A 22,345-nucleotide genomic window follows, 5' to 3' on the forward strand; every position below is an offset into this window, starting at 1 on the left:
ACTGCATGAACGTAAACGTTTACACCTGTCGTAAGATTTTCACCTTCTCACCTTAAACCTGTATAACGATGAGTATTAGGTATGTATATATGTAAGTGTGGGCATTTATCTAGACGCAAGCATCACTTCTTACACACACTTAACCCACTCTGTGCTCGCTCTTTGTCTAAAGACGCATATCTACTTCTGTATAGTTCAAGTTGATTACTGCAGTTGTCAATATTTCCAATCCTTTGTGCTTGCCATTTTATTTTTCTGCCGCCCGTTGCAGCCAATGGGCTTCTTCAATGGCAAGGATTCCTAAAGATTTTGATGTTTGCGCTCACTGAAAATTCTATGTACGAAAGAAGATAAAATATATTTATTGTTAGTTTAAATTAAAAATATTTCACGAAAAAAATTCAAAACATCTAACAAAAATAAATAAAAAAATATGATTCGGAAAATGGAAAAAATATATTTGTCTTACTCGTATATGTAGTAAATGGGTTGCAAAGTTGATAAAGAGAAGCTTACTTATTCTAAAGGTTAATATAGGGTGATCAATTAAGAGGAGTTTTTTTCATTTGCGTTTTTTTTACAGATCGCGCGCGAGTTGTGGCAAACTGTCATCGTGGAGTTGTTGAACAGCGTTTGGCATTTCATCATGGAAAGACTCACACCGCAACAACGTCTACAAATTGTTCAACTGTATTATGAAAATCAGCGTTCTGTGCCATACAGCTCGTGAAACAATGACTTTATTGAGAAGTCATTTCGGAGAGCAGCTGATTTCACGTTTAGGACCTGTGAGTTGGCCACCAAGATCTTGTGATATCACACCTTTGGACTTTTTTCTTTGGGGATTCGTGAAGTCCAAGGTCTATGCTGATAAACCAGCTACGATTGAAGCTCTGGAAGCCAACATTACGCGTGTTATTCACGACATACCAGTCGAATGATTGAAAATTGGACCTTCAGAATGGACCACCTTAAGCGTAGTTGCGGCCAACATTTGAATGAAGTCATATTCAAAAAGTAAATGTCAAAGAATGTCCTTTCAAATGATAAATAAAGGTTTTGAACATAATTTACATTTTTGTTTTTTTTTAACTATTGAAAAAAGCACCTCATGATTGATCACCCTATATAAATAAAGTTACGCATTTCGAGTGCACGCCTAATTACCTTAGGAGGGAGATTTAACTGACAAATAACACTGATTGGCAAAAATTACCATAACTTTTAATTTTTCATATGCAGTTTCTTGGTATTTTTTACTTTATTTTGACTCCCTAAGTCTTAGAGCTACTTGGGGAATACCAGACTGGTATTTGACTCCCTTAACTGGAAAACGAGGCCGCCGTAGCCGAATAGCTTAGTGCGTAACTACCATTCGGTAGTGCATAAATGCGAAGGCGCGGGCACGAGCCACTAATTGAAAGAAAAAGTTTTTTTCAATGGCGGTCGCTCTTCGGCAAACAATGGTAAGGAGACACAAACTCCTGGGCTCGTACCTACTAGAGGATGAATGATTCGATTCCTCGCAATATTAAATAATCAAAATTAAGCTCCTAATCACAATCAATCTATCTGTTCGGGCCTTAGCCTAACCCATACAACCATTACTACCGTAAACGTCTGGGTATATTGTTGCCATGAAACAGCTTCTCATAAAAAACCATCAGCCGTTCGAAGGCGACGGAAAACTGTAGGGCCCCCCATTTATGAAAAAAAACATCAAGACACACCCAAGAAACTGGAAAACCGGTGTAGAAAAAATGAGGCACCCATATTTTTTTACGGACAAGAACCTTATCACCATCATCATCTATTAGCATTACAGCCCTTGGTGAAGCCCAGTCAATTTGATTTTGGTTTGCCACGAGGTTTTGAGCGTAAAGGATTGTAGTCCAGCAGAAGTTTTTGTGGCCTACTGTCATCCATGCGGATGAGGTGACCTGCCAATGTGATGCGTTGCGACTTGATAAATCTTACAAAATCTTCGCCATTGCAGAGACTTAGCAGCTTCTTATTGTGACTGATTCTGTACTCGCCATCTTTTGCGCGTATCGGGACAAATACTTCGCGTCATATTTTGCTCGCTCCTCATCTGCAAGATTAATGCTTCACCTTTCTACGCCGTAGGTCAACACGTTCGACTCGTGAGCGATTTATTAGCAGCGAGTTTGCACCTACCTGAAAGAGATCTTGATTTCAGAAGATTTATGTTAGCGTAGAGTGCACGACTTGCCGCCATTATCCTGTCAGATATGCAGTCGTGAATGCTGTTGTCGTTACTTATTAGTACGTTGAGATATGTAAATTTGGATACGGTCTCAAAACTGAAGTCTCGATGCCAATAAAGTCAGACTCTTACCTCCACTCTCCACTTTTGAGATCCTCATATATTTGGTTTTTGTTTCTATCGGTAGGAAGATGCTAGAAACCCAGGTGGGAGTATAATTCGCACGAATAGAGCGCACGCAATTTTAAATCGCCTACGGAAGGTGACGGTTCTATGAGACTATGGTATTTTTCATGACAGATTTGTACCCAAAGGCTTGCCATGCTCACAGAGGACGATGCTGTCGCAGGAACGTTCCGAAGTTTTATGTTAGCAGCTGGAGCCTAGAGCCGAGTATCTGACTATCATTGGAATGGGCTAGAGGTTAATAAAATAGAGGAAAACGGCAGACAATGGCAGACCTCTGAGTACATTTATGCCATGAAAAAGCTCCAAATAAAAAACCATTTGCCGTTCGGAGTCGGCTAAAAACTGCAGGTCCCTCCAGGACCAACCTCAACACGTACGCCACAAATAGGAGGAGAAGCCCGGCCAAGCAACTAACGGAAATATACGCGCCAATTAATTATTTCATATATTTTTTAAACCTCCAAATTCAAATACGAATGAAGTCAGCTTCTGGTAAGTTTTTTATTATCCCTTGGTAATAAATACTTTCAGATGGGATTTTTAAGAAGAACTAAAGAACTACCATAAAAATCATCTCCCTGCTCATATTATCGCTCCAATCGCTTCAGCGTCTACATTTCAACCACATTTTTTAATTACCTACTATCGTAAGCTGCTTTGCTTCATAGCGAACACTTTTTTAAAGTCAATTGTTTGCACTCACCTGTATTTCGTTGACTCCTTCTTGCCCTTTCTCGCTAACGTCTTATGTTTAGAGGTATGTTGTAGTTATTGTTGAAGCTGGCGCTAGCTCCACACCCCCAACTGGCGAAAGTTGCTCGACTGTTTCCTGGTCCTCAGCACCGTTATAGGCAATACTTTCTATGGAGGTAGCTAAGCCAGAATCGGTTGTGCTAATGTCATAAAGCGAGCCATTTACATTGTATACGGCAGCGAACGGTGATTGACAGCCGCTGGACGAATTCGATGTGGACGTATCCCACAATGGGCTGCCACTGCTAGAACTGCTGCTACTATTATTGCCGGCGTTTCCTGACCTCATAAACTCCTCATATTGCTGTCGCCTCAGATACTGTCGTTGTAGCTGATATTGTTTTTGCATTGGGTGTTGTTGCTGCTGTTGCTGTTGCTGTTGTAACGTTGTAGCGCACAATCGATTTTTCAAATTACGTTTCAATTCGCGATTCACTTTGCGTTGGTGACGTCGCTGCGCCCATGTATGCTCCAATGCTGTAGAACTGCTGCCACCACAAAGTGGCTGCCAGAAACGTGGCCGATATTGTGATTGTAGCGGATGGCCGTCTTGTGGATGTTGCGCTTTTTGTGCTTTTTGCAATTCCAACTCTTGCAGGTGGAAATGATGACGGCAGTAACCCTGCGGACTGTTTGCACAGAAACGGCAAGCCTCAGCTAAAATACCACACGCACCGTATGGCTCATCGCAAGCGGATGTGGTAGTTCGTTTACGTGTCTGCTTACTGGGCTCTAAGCCTCCAGTGTGGTATTGCTGTAGCAGAAGCTTGCGTGTGGCGGCTGAGGATGTCTCATCGGCTTCCTTGAGTAGACGTGAATTCTTCGGATTGATCCATCGATCATGTATACGCAGGACAAGGCGTTGACAGTATAAACATAGTGATTGAAACAATAACAACAAAACGATAATCATATATGTATGTAGTAGATTTGTGTGCGAGAATGTCAGCGCGACGTATGTATGTATGTGTGTAGATGGAGACCTTTTGGCGACTATGTAGTTAAATTACTGCTTGTCTGATGGAGGTTTTCCAACTGACTGGTTTGCTGATTTCGCAAGCAAGTTGTGGGCTGAAAGGATTACTACTGAATCGTTGGTTGTTATTGTAGACATACGATTTTTTTGCATATATTTTTTTGCTGTGGTGTACATGTGAAGTACTCTTTAAACTTGTGGTAGTGTAATTTCTTGCTTTTGTGGGGATGATTTTTTTCTTTGTAACTTTTTTTCCGAACAAAAGCTTTTCCAATGTGTTTTACTTGCTTTGACGTTATTCTAATATTTTCTCTAGAATTCACTACAAGTTTAGTTGCACTTTAATTTTCGTTTTAATCTTAATAACTAAATGTAACTTTTGTAACAAATTTATCTTCATTAAATATGCTTCTTGCACGAACAGTTATCGACTCTTTGTTCACTCGCTCCCTAGCTGGCTCGTTAGCTCGTCTGTATTACTCCATTATTGTCCAACTTCTGTCAGCCGTCAGCCATGTACTGTGCACTACTGCGCGTTCGCCGCCCAGCAACCCCATTTTCGTGTCGAATTTTCCAGTATGCCATGCAATCATCCGTCCAACCCCATTTGACGTTTCCATTATAGTTCCTTGTTTTCACTTGTGATTTTTCACCCCCAATTGGTCCAGTTAATAATACCTACACATATATTTGTGCTGGTAAGTACATACACATACACATATGTATGTGTGAGTGTGTGCTTCACTTTTTCTATTTGCTACCTTGTTGAACTTTATCGTATTCTTTGTTTTGTTACCGGCTTTCGCACAGACCACCCCAGTAATTTTGTTCATTCATTGCATTTGAATTTCGAAACGTGTTTCTGTTGTGCTCGACGAGTGGCAGCAAGTGTTTCGCGCTTTTTCATCCCTAATATACTACTTTTACATGTATTCACGTATGTATGTATGTATTGGTATATGAATATGTTAGTGAGTGAATTAGTTTTTCGCCCGTATGATGTGACTTTGCTTATCGCGAGCTGATACAAAGGCAAACGCACACGTCAAATAATGATAAGGCACAAGTGGAAATGTGGTGTTGCGTCAACCCTGCAGGGAAATTCTTCAGTAACAAGCTGGTTGATTTTTACATACCGTGCGTTAAGGCATCTTTCTGGTCTAGATTTTTCATGTTATGATAGTTTATATTTTATTTATGTATATTTACATATATATTTATATTTTATTTTTTTCATATTATGATAGTTTATACTTTCAAAAATGTACTTGTAAATTTTTATATTGAAATTCGTTGTTGTTTAGACGTTACAGTCCTTTAAAGCGAGATCGGTTTGGAGTACATCGCCCAGGTATAAGCGCGTTAACCGTGTTTTTCTCGAAACTATTTTTTCCGAGTTGGCGTTGGTAATTTCTTAAAAAGTACTGAACCGATTGATTTGAATTTTTAATATGTTATTGAGTGGACTTGTGGCTCTCGCGGGTTGCAGAATTATAATTTTATAATCATTTTTTCTTTTTTTTTTTAAGAGCGAGAATGTGGAAAGAATCCTTTTTTATGTTTTCCCAAACAGATAAAATATGTAGAAACATTTTTTTTTTTTTTTGTAAATCTGCTACCTACCATAGCGACATATCACCTGATGAATAACGGACCGAATTTTTTTCCAGACGTACCTAAGCAGCCCAATCAGTTACGCCAGTGGCATGTGTAATTTTCTGTAATTGCCCAACCTTAGCTAGGAGTGGCGCAAGGTTGTTAGGAAAATACTTTTTTGACTCTCTTACGAAACTATCCGGTGTTGGGATAAAACCTATCGTAAGCTTCATAAAAACTTCTAAATGGTTCTATGGTAAATAAACACTAGGGTTCCCGTGTTTCATATTTGTTAGATGTCTAGATTTTACATTATTTTCATTTAGTGTTTAACAGTTTGGATAATTACACGTGTTGGGAAATTGATAAAATTCTATCCCAGTATTATAAAATTATTTAGTGTGGAAACCCATTATCGGAAAATCTGTAAAATCAAATCTGTATTTATTTTTGAGTCGTACGTTTGATACCACGTAAGAACGATGTCTGAGAGAGAGAGAGAGAGACATCTGTCTCTGATGATTTTGAAAAGGCCGTCGATAGTTCTTTGGAAAGTTAAGATTTTGACTTTGGTGTGTTGGTTAAGGGGTTATATATAGTTAGAATTTTCAAAAAATCTATTTATTTTTTATCTTTTTCTTAATGTATGTTATATTTAAGAATACACACAGACAATTTAATATCGTTCCGGTGAATATTTTCGAAGTTACACGCAAATTTGAAAACGCGTTTCAGAGTGCTTGAAAGTGCTTTTCAAACTTAAAACGAGTTTTTCTCAAAATGGTGTTTTCAAAGTCGGTGACCAATATTACTCAAAAACGGCTAAACCGATCAGTCTCAAATTTTAAAACGAGCTTTTTAAATATATTTTTAGTAATTAATCGAAAATTTTTTTCAGCGATAAATATTTTTTTCATAAACAATTTGAGGCCGAAATTTTGGTCAAAAATCAATTTTTTTTTTGAGAAACCGCAAATGGCGGTCAAAAAAATTTATTTTGCTTATTCCTTAGATTAATTACTAGATTTAATATTCCTTTAACGAAATCTTTTTGGTTTTTTAAATGCAGAGGATCGAGTTCAGAGAAATAGTGGTCACCGCAAAACGTCTTTTTTGAGAGGAGCTCCCGGAGATCAGCTGTAGCTCCTTTCCAAATAAATATTTTTACTAATACTAAATTTTAAAATACAGTTAAAAGATAACATAGTGTGTGTAGAAATTTTTAGAAGAATAAATTTAAAAGTTTTCTCAGAAAAAATTCTGGAAAATTCGCTTTTTTTCGGCCTTCTAACTAGCGCTTCCGCACCATTTTGTTGCCATGTCTTCGCTGTCCACTTCTTTAATGGTTATTTAAACCATAACAGACTGTTCGGTTTAAAAATCGTATTAGTTTGTTGTCGTCTAAGCCACACAGTTGTTCGAGACTCTGGAACAGTGGTTTGCCAGGGTAGACGTTCTCTTCTTTCGTAAGACAGGGCATTCAGAGGAGAAATGGAAGATCGTTTTCTTTTTCTCTGGTTGTTTTTAACTATGATAGTGTGCCTTATTAGGGATGCCCATTTTGGCTATGACTACCGTGAGTTCCCAGGCGTTCTGTCGTTACAAGTTTATCAATGCTGACGTTTGTTTGAGGTTGTAGGTGCATCATAGGTTGTAGGTGTCGTTTGGTCTTTACATCTACATTCGGCGTTTTGTAGATATTTTAAGGAAATTACATTCTTAATTCCGCAAGTATGTTATTCATGGCAGATCCCCCTCTTGTCATCTGTTTTTTCATTGCCTTCAATGCTCCGATGGGGCCAAGGTTAAGGTAACGTTAGGGTTTGAAGCCTGCTGTAAGCACGAAACACCAAAATGATCGAAGAGGTTTTTTCTAATAGTGGTCGCCCGTGGTAATAGTGGTGAAAAAGCTCCTCATCAAAAAACATCTGCCGTTTGATACGCTATCCTAGCTAGGTATTGTGCGAGTACGGATTTGTCCGAAAATGGGCGTCGAGAAGTAACTTGAGTAACTTCTAGCTGCTCATCGTCGAATACGCCGATTCGTACTCCATGGGCGTTTTACTTAACTTTTTAATAATAATAATAATACCATTATCGACAGCCAAAACAGTCTTCATTTTGTATCTCCAAGACGGTCAATATTCAAGCCGTTTGACTTTAAAAAATGCCAGATTTGATTCACTTTGCGGTTACTAAAATCGTTCGATAGCATCTCATTACCGCTGAGACTTGTGCCGATCTGTCTTCAGATTATTCATCAGGCACGATCGTACTGCGAGAGCAGCCATATTTAATTGATAAATTGTGAACAAAGCAGTGATACCGCGGCACAGAATTAACAGTACGGCACCTAAATACAAAAATACTATTGCATGTCTATAGGAGATTTATTTGTGCGACCTTCTTTGAAATGAATCGTTCGATTTATATAAAATTTTTATGTTTCTCACTTTATTTAGTTATTTAGTGTAAAAATATTGTATATTGCCTAGGAATTTCATTTTATTGATGTATTCGGTATTTGTGTTTCGTTTTATTTTATTTTATTTTTTCATACAAATATACAGTTTATTAGATGGCTACTACACATATTACATATTTAGTTATGTTTTATTTTTCATTTCGCTTATAGTTTACATGCTAATATTACAATTAAAAAACAAGAAGCTTTAAACTTTTGCAACTTCATAGAATAATGGCAGAATTTTTGTTTTCATTTTTGTTTGTATATGTAAAAATTAACATTAACACTTGGGCAAGTACTCTTCGATTACATACAATAATCATTAGAAACTACGGCGTGACCGTAAAGTTTATTCTCGTGGAATTTTAAGGAAATCATAGCAAATTGTTACTTGTAACTCTTTTCAGGTTTAAGGTTTGGATGTTTTCTTAACGGCATTTTCTTTGAATCTTTTGTTCTGGGTTTTGCCGACTCGAGTGTAAAGTTAAATAAAGTTATTTAATAAAATTGACTTTCGATTTATAGTGGCATAAAATTTTTGGAGAAAATCAAGTTTAAGAATTGTGCTTATGTTGAATTTTTTATACAGACTGTACATCTAGATACTCGTTGCAGCAAATTGCCGGCTTTGAGTGTTTGCATTGCGGGGCGTTGGAACTGTTCGTTGTTCTCGACTGTGACCAGCCAGAAGCTGGTCATTGTTTCGTAGAAGTGGCAGTGACCTTTACCGCCATTACACTCAATGAATGGAGTGGCGCGGAAGTCTTCCAGACAAGAACCGGGCGATGCCAACGCCTGACCACCGCCGCCATTACCTACGGCAGTGTGCTAGAAAATGGAGAATAAATAAGGTAATTACTTTTTCGCAAGATTTAGAAATTTAACGAAGACAATTACCATTACGAAGCTGTAGCCTATCCATAGGCTTTCCCATCCGTAGGGGCAGTCGGGAATTGTTAGCGACTGGCTGTGTACAGCGATCACGTTCGCTGGGGCCTCGCAGACCACACAGCGCGAAATATATTTGCTGATTTCTTCGTTATTAATGGGCATCATAGGAATGGGGGCTGATGTTGATAGCCAGAAGGTCTTATCGTTTCTCGATGCATAATTGCAAATGTTGTTCTGGCCGCATGACATCACTGGCAGTGTTGAGAAGCGACGCACACAGGAACCAGCAGAGCCGAGATCTTGATTGTGCGCATAGTCGTTGCCGTCTACGTACAACATGGAAAAGCCTGTCCATAGTTCGATTTGGCCCAGCGGGCAACGTGGTGTCTCTTCGGATTGACTGTGCTTGACCAGCAGTATGCCGGTAAGGTAGTCTTGTGCTGCTGTGCACGCTGCACCGGCTTCACCTTGTATACCTATCAGGCCGGGAGCACCGTCACGTCCTGGTGGTCCAGGCAAGCCTTGTTCACCTTTAGGTCCTGGTCGTCCGATTTGTCCAATCCGACCAGTTAAGCCCATTTCACCTTTCTCGCCACGTTCGCCTTGTAAGCCAATCAAACCACGTGGTCCAGGTGCACCGCGATCTCCTTTCTCGCCATCGCGACCTGGGTGTCCAGGTTCACCTTTAGGTCCTGGTGGTGGTAGTAGGCCAGGTTCACCCTTTTGACCACGCGCTCCAGGCGTGCCATCTCGTCCATCGCGACCTTTAGGTCCGGTCGCACCCTTTTCACCAGGCGCACCCACAGGTCCAGGTAATCCATCCATACCTGGATAGCCGCGATCACCTTTCATTCCGTTCAAACCTGGTAAACCTTGTGGTCCAGGTAAGCCTTGTTCACCCTTGTCACCCTTTTGGCCTTCAAATCCAGTTAAACCGCGCTCTCCTTTGGGACCTGTGAAACCCATATCACCCTTGAGACCAGGAGCTCCAGGCAAGCCATCAGCGCCGTCACGTCCAGGAAGTCCCATGGGGCCCCGTTCGCCTTTTAAGCCAGGTGGACCAACAGGGCCAGGCAAGCCAACCAAACCGGGCATACCAGCGAGGCCAGGAAGACCCTTTTCGCCCTTTTGTCCAATTACACCAGGGGCACCTATTAGCCATAAATATTTTATTTTTTGTATTTAAAATATATAATTTAGTGTATATATTTATTTACCTTCACGACCGTTCTTTCCAGACCTTCCGGGCAGACCTTTTTCACCCTTGATGGCAGGCCCAGGTGCTCCAGGCTCGCCAGCAGGACCTTGATCACCCTTAAGACCAGGTTCACCAGCCAAACCAGGCATGCCCAGAGGACCAGTTAGTCCACGTTCTCCTTTTTGTCCTCTTAATCCCGGTATACCTTGATTACCCTTAAGGCCCATAGGACCAGGCAAGCCAACCACTCCGAATTCACCCATTTCTCCTTTATCTCCCTTAATGGTTATTGGCTGAGCATCAATTCCGTTTGCACCAGGAAAACCACGTTCACCTTTTGGCCCAGGAAGTCCATCTAAACCAGGTATACCAGTAGCACCCTTGTCACCTTTTACACCCTGTACTCCTTGATAACCATAGTCCCCTTTCTCTCCCTTAGCGCCAGTATACCCAACTGGACCAGGTGCGCCTGTCTCTCCGGGTCTTCCATCTATGCCAGGAGCACCTGGGGCACCCGATAGGCCCATATCCCCCTTATCACCTCTTTGTCCTTTCATACCAGGGAATCCAGCTTCACCCTTCTGTCCAGGCTTGCCATCACGTCCATCGATACCATCCCGGCCACGATCACCTTTATCACCCTTGGCTCCAGGGGTTCCACGAATGGACACTCCCGCGGAACCTTTTTCGCCAGGCAAACCATTTATACCCGGTTGTCCTTCAGGACCGCGTAAACCAGACAGACCCGGCTCACCCTTTTGCCCTTTCTCCGCAGCGTCACCGGGTAAACCTTGTGGACCGTCAAAACCAGGCAAGCCTTGAGCACCCTTTTCGCCATTCAATCCAGGACGACCATCAGTTCCAGGTGGACCTTGTGGACCAATATCACCTTTAATTCCCATTGGGCCAGGGGCACCGGGAGGTCCTCGAGGTCCAGTTAAACCATCATTGCCAGTTAAGCCGATTTCACCCTTGTCTCCCTTCATGCCTGAAATAAAGTGAACACATCTTTTATTAGTGTTGGTTGGCTAAATATATTTCCATTATGTATTTACCATCTATGCCAGAGGGACCAGGAGTACCACGTTTTCCAGGGGCTCCAGTAGCGCCAGGGAAGCCTTTGGGTCCATCGTTACCAGGGGCACCGCGTTCGCCCTTAGATCCGGGCATACCAACCCAACCAGGATTGCCAGGTTCGCCCTTTGCTCCATCACGTCCTTGTACACCATCTACACCAGGCTTACCAGGTGGACCGGGAGTTCCGGGTGGCCCAAGTGGACCAATATCACCTTTAGGACCAACAGGTCCAGCCATACCAGTGGGTCCAGGCAAACCAGAATCACCTTTGTCGCCCGGATAACCCACAGCTCCATCTGGACCCGGTGGGCCGTACGCGCCAGGAGAACCACGATCACCTTTCAGGCCAGGTAAGCCATCACGACCTTGCGGTCCTGGTGGACCAGCAACAGAGATACCTTGTTCACCTTTTAGTCCACGTTCTCCGTTTCTGCCAGGAGGTCCTCTTAATCCATCTTTACCAGGGTTTCCAGGAGCACCCATAACACCTGGATTGCCTTTCTCTCCGCGTGGACCTGTCAAACCGCGTGGACCTACAGGGCCTACGGGACCTTGTGGACCCATTTCACCTTTCGGTCCAATACGTCCTTGGTCACCCTTGTCGCCCATGGGACCCATTTGACCAGGCATTCCAGGTATTCCTCGATCACCTTTATTTCCCTTGGCGGGAACTGTTAACATGGCGGCGTCACAGCTTCCAGGATCACCCTTTTGCCCAGGATATCCGGAGGTTCCTTTGTCACCCTTAATTCCATCACGACCTGGGCGACCAGGTTCACCCTTTATGCTTAAACCGGGGATACCATCGCGTCCATCGCGTCCTGGGTTTCCAGGCATACCATCCACACCAGGCTGACCAGCATAACCCTTATCACCTTTAGCACCTATTTCTCCTTTGGCACCACTAATACCAGGAAAACCAGATTCACCACGGTCTCCCTTCAAACCAGCTGGTCCAGGATAGCCTCTGTCACCTTTATCTCCCTTCTCAGTTTTGGTAAGACTTATGTCGATTATCGCATCTTTACCAGCGGGACCTTCAGGTCCCATCATTCCGTCTCTGCCATCTTCACCTTTTTCGCCAGGAGGTCCATCCATACCAGCAATTCCATCAGCGCCACGTTCGCCAGGGGCACCAACAGCTCCAGGAGGACCTCGTGCACCGGGTGTTCCAGGAATACCGTCCAAGCCGCGATCACCTTTATCACCTTTAGCACCAGCAGGACAGGACGAGCATTTACCGCCTACATCACCCTTGGCACCCATGTCACCTTTTTGTCCGGGAATACCAGGGCGCCCTTGATCACCTTTCTGGCCAGGTAATCCAGCACGTCCAGGAGAACCTGGACGCCCAAATTTCGAATCTCCTGGGGCACCAGCGTTACCTTTGAAACCTCGTTCACCTTTTTGACCTTTTAATCCGGGAATACTGTTTAGAGAAATGGTTTTCAAATTTAGCGCCATAAATTTTCAATCTGTCTAACAAGTCTTTTTAACTTACCCAGGTGTGCCGTCATCACCTTTAGGACCCACAATACCAATACCAGGATATCCGGGCTCACCCTTTTGACCTTCTGGACCTGGTGGACCAGTATGACCCATGGGACCAATGGGACCAGTAGGACCTGTGCGACCTGCATTACCCTTTTCACCTTTCTCGCCAGGGGGACCTTCAACACCAGGGCGGCCAGGTAAACCTGGACCACCTTTAGGTCCAGAAAAACCTTGTGCACCAGGAGGACCGTCAACACCATCTAACCCCTTGGGACCAGGAGCACCAGTGTAACCACGGGGACCTTTGGGGCCAGGTGCACCAGGAGAGCCTCGACCACCACCCGGTGGACCTGGAGGTCCAAGTAAACCGCGCTCACCGGGTCTGCCAGGAAGACCCGGTTCACCCTTTTGACCAGGCTTACCAGCCAAACCGTTTAATCCAGTTTCACCACGATCACCCTTTTGACCAGGTGGGCCAGGGGGTCCGAAATTACCTTGACGTCCCTGAAATATTACAGATAAAATTTTCACATTTCAATAAATTGTTTTATCATTAACTTACTCTATCACCTGGACCGCCAGGCAAACCTTTTTCACCCTTCATACCATCACGACCAGTCTCGCCAGTATAACCCGGATCACCTTTCGCTCCAGGTATACCTGGTTCTCCTTTCTCACCCCTTTCGCCCTTTTCTCCGGTAATGCTTTTTTGCGTCGTCGAATGTTTCACAGAAGCGGGCTCTCCCTTTTCACCCTTGTCACCTTTCTTGCCAGGTTGTGGAGGGGCAAAGCATGGCGCACCTTTATCACCCTTCAAACCGCGTTCACCACGTGGACCAGGTGGACCATACTGTCCAGTATCACCACGATCACCTTTAGGACCTTGTAGACCTTCGGGACCTGGGTTGCCAGAGCGTCCAGCGAAACCAGGTTCACCCTTTTCACCTTTAGCATAATCACCATTTTCCTTTGCAGGTTCACCCTTTTCACCCTTAACACCAGGCTGACCCGGATAACCACGTGGACCAGCCATACCACTCAGACCTTGCAGACCGGGTATACCATCTTGGCCGTCACAACCATCTTTGCCAGGTGATCCAGGGGAGCCAGGATTGCCTGAGATACCCTGTACACCGGGTACGCCATTCATACCAGGAATGCCGGGTACACCTCGTTCACCTTTATAGCCGCGTGGACCTAATGGACCGGGATCACCTTTTTGGCCCTTATCGCCGGGTGGACCTTCGGGACCAGGATACCCAGGCATGCCTTTCGGACCGGGTGGACCAGCTTCACCGGGAAAACCGCGGTTACCCTTCTCAGCAAAACATTTTGGGATACAACCAACTGTGCCGGATGTACAATTTCGAGGAGGTCCTTGACGATTTGTGGTCACAGTTTCGATAATCGCATAACTATCATCGATTGGTGAACGTGGAGGCGTTGATTCATCTCTATAATGGCTGGGTGGATTATAAATTGCACCCGTGTCGGTATTTTTCCAAAATTGCTGAATAAAATAAAATTAAGCGAAATTAAATGAAAGTGAATACAGTTTAGTAGCTAATCCTACCGCATTTGCGCCAAGTAACGCTCCAGCTATTGTAGCGGCGAAAATTAGCCTACAAAATAGAAAAGTTTCGAGTGTCATTAGTGCCGAAAGAAAAATTAAGAAATTAAATTTAATCAATAAATGTCGCACCTTAATTGAAAATATTAAAAATATGCAATAAGTAGTTTTAATAATTTACTTAACATTACAATATAAATAAAGCACACAGAATATAAGTCTTTATGCCTCAGCATTTCATGTGCATAACTGCTTGCACATATACACATACATACTTGCTGGCATTTCTGTAATTGTGTGTGTTGTGAGATCTTTACCAGAGAAAATGTTTAAAGAGAAACACAGCGAAGAGACACTCATATTTAAGAGAAAGGTTTCTAAGGAATGCAGACTAGGCAGAGAACTTTTCAGCGTGAAAGTTACCACTTAATTAAATCGTTAACAAATTAAGGTTTTAGAGATGCTAAGATTACAGGAAATAAAATAATCAAACAAAAAGTGGAAACAGTATCAGTATTAAAAATAGAATATTCGACTTAGGGTGAGGAATAGGATGCAGAATTTTAAATTATTATTACTATGATGGAATTTAGCACTGGGACCAAAAGGTTCTATTGTACAAGAAATTCAAAATAGGCTGTGAAAATTTAAAATTAAAAATGCGATTAAAGATCACAAAGATGTGGTTAGATTTAAAGAGAAGTGAAATGAACTAGTGGTTGTCCACTACAGAACACACTCAGGCCATAGCCCATTGTGGTGCCACATAGGAAATTTGTCCCGATCTCTCCTAAAACCGATATGAACAAAACATTAGAAGATCAGTGAATTCTATAGTGCTGAGATTTTTCATTAACGAGTTATCTACTTAAAGTGTTGAGACAGCTTCTGCAGAATTCGGGAAGCCGAAAGCCAAAAGAGATCTACAGCTGTTCGGAATAAAGCCGATCTGTATAAGATACAACTAGCTTTGCTAAACGGCTTTAAAAACCTTAAAAATAGTTGAGCAAAATAGTAAACTTTTATTTCGAACTTGCCATAGTTTCGGAATCAACAAGGTGTTAAAGGACACGGTATAGTTTACTGTCTCAGCTAGTTAAGCCCATTTTAATAGTTGGAGGAGAAAAAGGTGCTTGGGTGGTTGGTTGGTTAGAGTGGTGATTCATCCAGAATCCAACTAGCGCTTCCGCACCATTTTGTTGCCACATCCTCGTTACCAAATTGTTTAACAGTTATTTACAGCAAGACTATATCCCGTCTGTACGGTTTAGGAACCTTATTAGGTTGTTGACGTCTAAGCTAGACAGTTGCTCGAGACTCTCGAACAGCGGTTTGCCCAGGGTTAACATTCTGTCCTTCCATAGGGCAGGGCATTCACAGAGGAAATGGAAAACTGTTTCCTTTTTTTCCGGTTGCTTACAACTATGACAGTATGTGTTGTTAGTAATGCCCATTTTGGCGGCTTGTTCTCCGATAGACCAGAAGCCAGTTATGACTGCCGGTAGTCTTCAGGCGTCCCGTCGTTTCATGTTTATCAATGTCCACGATTGCTTGAGGTTGTAGGTGGGCCATAACGTCCTGCTGATTATGCATTTCGTCTGGTCTCTCCATCTATAATCTGCAATTCGAAGGTATTTTAGGGAAATTGCATTCTTGACCGCACCTAATGGTGTGAATACTGGTACTGCAAGAACGCTATTCATGGCAACGAAAAAGCTGATGAACTGGCAAGAGGGGGACCAGTTCATCAGCTTTTTCGTTACCTTCTATGTTCCGGCCGAAGTCGTAATCCTATTTCATGTTTTTCCACAAATGTAGGGACCTACAATTTTATGTCGCCTCCGAATGGGTAATGATTTTTTATGAGAAGCTTTTTGACATCAGAAGAGGGGCAACCACTGTTAAAAAAATGTGTATCCATCATTTGGTGCTTTATACCCACACTGCGTTTCGAATCCAGGCACTGCCGTATTCGGTAGTCACGCACTATTGCTCGCATATAAACCGATTCTTCAGACAAGGGAATTTTTTCTGCTTTCTAAGTTACACAGCTGAACTTTTGTATAGAAAACCAAACTAGAAAAGGTTTGGGTCCGACTTGGTGTTTTCAATCTTCAGTCAGCTTAATTGTGAACAATAAGCAACTGGTGTGTTTTGTTGAAGCCGATCAAAATATCTTGCGTATTGATACGTATGTATGTATCATTGCAGGAAAGAAAAGTTGTCACTAGTATCAACCTGCGCCTAACTGCAGGTTGATATCGAATTTATGTTCCTGCATTTCATTTCTGGTTTATGTCCTAGGCAAACGGTGAATGATAACACCGGAGTAAAGTTAATGTATAGGAAAGAGCAATTTTTCGCTTGCGCCTTACGCCCTCCCCCTCTAAAGATATAACTTTAAGGAGCGCACATATTTTTGGTTACACAATTGGACAGATGTTTGATTGGAGAACGAATGCCTCGCATTCATCTGCAGTGAAATGGAATTGAGCAACAGAAAGCAATACTTTGATAAAAACTGACTATCGCACTTTAACTGTCTTAAGAATGCTCAAATGCTGTGAGCGACGGGGAATTAACATTTTCGGGTCCTCTTTAACACTCTCAAGAATAAAATCAAAATTATCTTTCGAGCATTCCAATTGCGTACAGTTTGGATGCTATTTAACATCTACATAACTGCTACTCTCAAATTTTGTGATCATACCTATACTTTATTTCGGCCGCCGTAGCCGAATGGGTTGGTGCGTGACTACCATTCGGAATTCACAGAGGGAACGTAGGTTCAAATCTCGGTAAAACACCAAAATTAAAAAGAAAAACATTTTTCTAATAGCGGTCGCCCCTCGGCAGGCAATGGCAAACCTCTGAGGGTATTTCTGCCATGAAAAAGCACTTCATAAAAATATCTGCCGTTCGGAGTTGGCTTAAAACTGTAGGTCCCTCCATTTGTGGAACAACATCAAGACGCACACCACAAATAGGAGGAAGAGCTCGGCCAAATACCCAAAAAGGGTGAACGCGCCAATTATATATATATATATATACTTTATTTCGCGTTCAGTAGGAAGGTTATGGTGACCAAATACATCAAGTCATTTACGAAAAACAAGTTTAACTGAACGTGCATTTTTCATAGTAAAATTCAACAAATTGTATGCGTATTTCTACACTGTACGATACATTTTTTACAAATGGCAAAAAAGGAAAGCAGATGACGCTCAACTAAGCCGACGAAAATAGTCCGTATTGGCGAACCCTGTATAACTGTTGGTATTGTACAATGGAACAGGGTATAAGAAAGACATATGCCGAGCTTTTCATTCAATCGGGCAAACTTCGCAGATTTTCCATTGTCCAGAGAAGTATTGATAGAAAAAGTTTTTTCTTATGCAGTCACTCCTCAGAAGCCTCCAAATGTATTTCTGCCATGAAAAAACTCTTCATAAAAAACCATCTGCCATTCGGAGTTGGCTTAAAGCTCTGGGCCCTTCTATATGTGCAAAAAACCAACTGCGATTGGAGGCGATGTAAAACTGTAGGTCTCTCCATTTGTGGAAATCATCAAGTCGACCCCCACAAATTGGAGCAGAAGCTCGGCCAAACACAATAAAGAGCGCAAGAGTCAATTATATATATACATTTAAAGAAGGCGCCATCGCCATTAGTATAGCTTTTGTGTTATTAGAAATCCCGGAAATTAATTTTATGCATCAAAATTTAGCCGCCTTCCTACTTATGTTTGTGAACGGCAAACTCATCGCCAGCCGATTGCTTTCAGACTCACTGAAAAGTTTGTCTTCAATTGAATTAGAAGAAAATCGTCAAATTTTCAGATAGGTGGCGCTTTGTTAAACTCGGCCAAAATCGTGTAAGCGGTTATTGCGCCACACAAGAAGAAGAAGAAGACGCTGTGGTGGAGATATCTCTAAAAAGCATTTCAATTTGGCTCATATTCAAAACATAAAAGCAAAGGATATTAATAAAAGCTACGCACATATTGAACCATAGAAAAATACAGTCGCTTGTCCTGTGGGGCACAATAAGGCTCATAGTCCATTGTGATCAATTCGGGCTATAAAAACCATTAGTTTTAATAAAAAATTTTATTTTTTTTTTATTCTAAATAATTCTATTATTTCTATTTAATTTGAAAGTGGAGCCACCGCTGTATAAAAACCCGGATATGGAGTATAGATTTGAAGGTCTATAAAATGGGTTTGTATATGTAATATACCTTTACGCGCTTCGTTGCTTGTCTGCTTGTGTACTGCAGCTGTCTAATTCACAAGTGTGAAATATGATTGACGTAAAACGTAATTTTCAAACATTATAAATCTTCCGATAGGTTGATCAATGCGCCACCTTGTACTTGTACATCAATATAACATAATTTCGAGGGCTGAGCCGAATAATAGTGCATGTCGCTTGAGAGACGGTGGTTGATCACCTAAGACAAGATTCACAGATTGATAACTAAAGAAATTACTGCCTAAGATAAGTTATGACTTTTCTATAAAACTCATAAGGGTGGCATCTTAAAATTCTGTGCGGTGATTCATTTCGAACATTTATGTTAAGTAAAGGGTGATCAAATTGGATGTACTTTTTCCAATAGGTTTTTTGACAGATCACGCGTGACTACTGTTATACTAAATACATAATGTTTTCAGTATTCATTGACATTTCATCATGGAAAGACTTACGTCTCAACAACGTTTACAAATCGTACATCGATTCGAATCGTAGACTCGTATTACGCAAATCGACGTTCTGTAAAAAGTGTTGATCGCGCGCTCAGGCCGACTTATAATGTAGAGCGATGAGGCCCATTTTTAGCTTTATGGCTACGTCAATAAAAAAAATAGCCATATTTGGGCTGAGCAGCAACACGAAACCATTCAAGAACAGTCATTACATCTATTAAAAATAACCTTTTGCTGCGGCCTATGGGCTGGAGGAATCATCGGCCGGCGCTAATGTAATAGTGAATGACGAACGGTACCACGCCATGATGAACGACTTTCTGATGCCCGAAATTGAAGCCTGTGATTTCCACAACATTTGGTTCCAACAAAACGGCAGACGGCGCTACTTGCCAAACAGCACGTGAAACAATGGATTTACTGCGTCGTTTGCTGTCGTTTCCGTGAGCAATTTATCTCTCGTCTCGGACCAGTGGATTGAGCAAAAAGATCGTGTGATATCACAACTTTGGACTTTTACTTGTGAGGGAATGTAAAGTCTAAATGCTTTATGGATAAACCAGCTTCGATTAAGTCATTGAAAGCCAACATTACTAAACTTATTCACGAGATACCGGCCGAAGTCCTCCAGCGAGTAACTCAGAATTGATGTTTGCGGATGGCCGAATTACGGCGCAGTTGTGAATGGTTCCACAGAAAAATAATAAAGATTGCCCAATCAATTTGAGTTTTCGTTGTTTTATTTCTATTCAAAATCCATTATTTATATTTGTATGTTGTAACCGCATAAAAGAATAGCCATGCATTTTCAGAAAACGCTGCTGAAGTGCAAGAACCGACTATAAGTTAATCAGCAGAATTTAATTGTTTAATTGTTCTTTCAAAAAAGTTAAAAAATAATATTAATTTCAAACAAATAAGAATTCTAAAAGAAAAAAATTTAATTTATCTAGATATACCTACATATGTATGCATATAATTAGCGCTTAAACCCTTTATAGAAAAAAAAAAAAATCCACAACAAAAAATTACCAAAACAAAATTAAAAAAAAGTAATAATCTACATATGTACATGTATATGATTGGCGTTTAAATTCATTACAAAAATTTTTTCAAAACAAGTTTGAAAAAAAATGTTTTTTTTTTTAATTTACATGTGTATAAATATTCATTCAATTGGCGCTTACGCCCTTTATTGGACGTTTAGTCCGGTTACTGATTCTATTTGTACATCTTGATGTTTTTCGCACAAATGGAGCAACCTACGGTTTTAAGCGACCTGCAAACGGCAGATGGATTTTTATGAGGAGCTTTTTCATAGCATAAGCACATCCGGAGGCTTGCAATTGCCAGTCGAGGGGTACCCGCTATTAGAAAAACTTTTTCTATCATTTGGTGTTTCAAGTATATAGCAGAGTTCGAACCAAGGCGGCCGTCGTGATATAAATCATTTCAAATAAATAAAGAATTTTCTAAAAAATAATATTTATAAAGTTGTAATTAAAGTAAAGAATAAATACATTTTTTATGCGGAGCTTTTTCATGGCGGAAATACATTTAGAAAAATGTTTTTCTTCAATTTGGTGTTTCATACCCGGAAATTCGAGCCTACGTATTCCGAAAGGTAGTCACGCACCAACCCATTCGACTACGGCCGCGGCCTAATTAAATTAATTCACCTTAAATTGTACATTTGTCTTCATTATTTAACGGCATTTTGTCCTAATATATATACATATTAAGAAGGAAGTTGATATTAACTTCCGAAAAACGTACGAACTATCATTTAAAATACTCTCTTATGCTCTTGTTATAAATTAACTTCATTAAAATTATTAAATATTTTATTCTTAATATTTAGTGAAAATTACGTGCGCAGCCGCTATAACTTACGAGCAGTCGAGCAAATCTGCTGAAGGTATGAGTGCGTAGAGTTTTCAACTAAGTCAAATTTCGAAACTTATTTTCATGCATTTGGTTAAAAACTAGTTGATCTTATTTAGCTTTATTTAATTTTAAAAATAATTTATCTTTCATTTAAACTCTGTGTTTTCTTAAGTTATAACGGTATTTCCTCAAACGTCACGTTACAGTTGCACACTCATAAACATTTCCACTTACCGCTTCCAGTGGGGCTCCATCATGCCCTACGCTCTATGCACGCGCTCCTTTCACTTTTTCCAACTTTTTTTCAATTTTCAACAGTCAACTGCCTTAAATGAACAAAAATAGAAATGTTCATAAAAAATTAAAGAAAAGAAAAAAATCATATGCCAATATTTAGGGAAATCTTTAAAACTACGATAAATCTACTAAGCTGAGTACACCAAACGAACACACGAACAAGGCACACCAAAGTATTTTTTTTTTGCACTTAAAGCACACATTTCAATTAGCCACTTAGTTGGAAAAATTGTTTCTAGCATAATTTTCATTATAAAATAATTCCTTTACTTTTTATTCGTTGCCACTCTTCAAATCGATGAATTAATAAAATATAATATTTAATATAAAAAAACTAAACATTAAAAAGTTCACGTATTTTTCGTCGTATTAATTTTTTATTCATTTACTACTTTTTTTGTATTCTTTCTTTAAACTACGTAAACGAACGGAATAGAAAAACGAAACTTTCGAAATTAACAAAAGGCGAATTTTTTTTTCTGCCTTTGACAAACCCCATCAACCCTAACGCGTTGTGCGGGTACGACGGGCTTCCTAAAGCGATCTAACACTATGGATCGACTGGAGCGGACTGAATGCTCGACTCGCTGACGCTGGCTGCTAGACGAGCATAATTCCCGCAAACGTACCGCACACCAACTCCAACAATCGCAAAATACAAAAAAACAAAAAAAAAAAAAAACACACATAAAAAATATATATGAACGCCACCGACGAAGAAGCAATGGCTATGGCGTACACGGCTCTAGAAGCAGCCACTTACTTTAGAAGGCACCACTCGACTAATTATAGTATAACTTCCAGCCAACGACAAACGTCCATCAATGGCCCGCCAACCAAACCGCCTTACGCTCATCTACATCGTGTCGAATATGTATGCCCGTGCATGTATAAGCACAACAGCTTACTGCGTACTTTCCTAGTGTATGTGAGTTCGCTTGGCAGCATTTGTGTGAGAGACACTGCTCACACGGATTGCTGGAGGAGATGCAGAACAGCGTCAGTTGCGCCACC

The 22,345-nt window shown here is 41.0% G+C and overlaps 2 protein-coding genes across 2 annotated transcripts; both read right to left on the reverse strand.

Moving 5' to 3' along the window:
- Positions 1-249: 249 nt before the first annotated feature.
- On the reverse strand, positions 250-4,578 carry LOC129249351 (headcase protein). Its single transcript, XM_054889133.1, has 2 exons — positions 3,120-4,578; positions 250-334 (listed from the first exon to the last, which is right to left on the reverse strand). Exon 1 carries the CDS (start codon positions 4,080-4,082, stop codon positions 3,168-3,170), a length of 915 nt encoding a protein of 304 aa, XP_054745108.1. The 5' UTR covers positions 4,083-4,578; the 3' UTR covers positions 250-334; positions 3,120-3,167.
- A 3,679-nt stretch (positions 4,579-8,257) lies between these two features.
- On the reverse strand, positions 8,258-21,910 carry LOC129248597 (collagen alpha-1(IV) chain). Its single transcript, XM_054888214.1, has 9 exons — positions 21,602-21,910; positions 21,269-21,360; positions 14,442-14,490; positions 13,431-14,378; positions 12,876-13,372; positions 11,353-12,803; positions 10,317-11,285; positions 9,106-10,250; positions 8,258-9,036 (listed from the first exon to the last, which is right to left on the reverse strand). Exons 2-9 carry the CDS (start codon positions 21,289-21,291, stop codon positions 8,776-8,778), a joined length of 5,343 nt encoding a protein of 1,780 aa, XP_054744189.1. The 5' UTR covers positions 21,292-21,360; positions 21,602-21,910; the 3' UTR covers positions 8,258-8,775.
- Positions 21,911-22,345: the final 435 nt, after the last annotated feature.

This window comes from Anastrepha obliqua, chromosome 5, assembly GCF_027943255.1.
Source record: "Anastrepha obliqua isolate idAnaObli1 chromosome 5, idAnaObli1_1.0, whole genome shotgun sequence".
In the NCBI taxonomy this organism is placed as follows: domain Eukaryota; kingdom Metazoa; phylum Arthropoda; class Insecta; order Diptera; family Tephritidae; genus Anastrepha; species Anastrepha obliqua.

Excerpts from the sequence above, each read along its gene's own strand:
- LOC129249351 (XM_054889133.1), bottom strand. The coding sequence starts at position 4,082 with ATGATTATCGTTTTGTTGTTATTGTTTCAATCACTATGTTTATACTGT.
- LOC129248597 (XM_054888214.1), bottom strand. The coding sequence starts at position 21,291 with ATGATGGAGCCCCACTGGAAGCG. Across the intron at positions 14,491-21,268 it reads ATGGAGCCCCACTGGAAGCG|GCTAATTTTCGCCGCTACAA; the intron begins GTAAGTGGAAAT and ends TCTATTTTGTAG. Across the intron at positions 9,037-9,105 it reads TAGGCTACAGCTTCGTAATG|CACACTGCCGTAGGTAATGG; the intron begins GTAATTGTCTTC and ends TCCATTTTCTAG.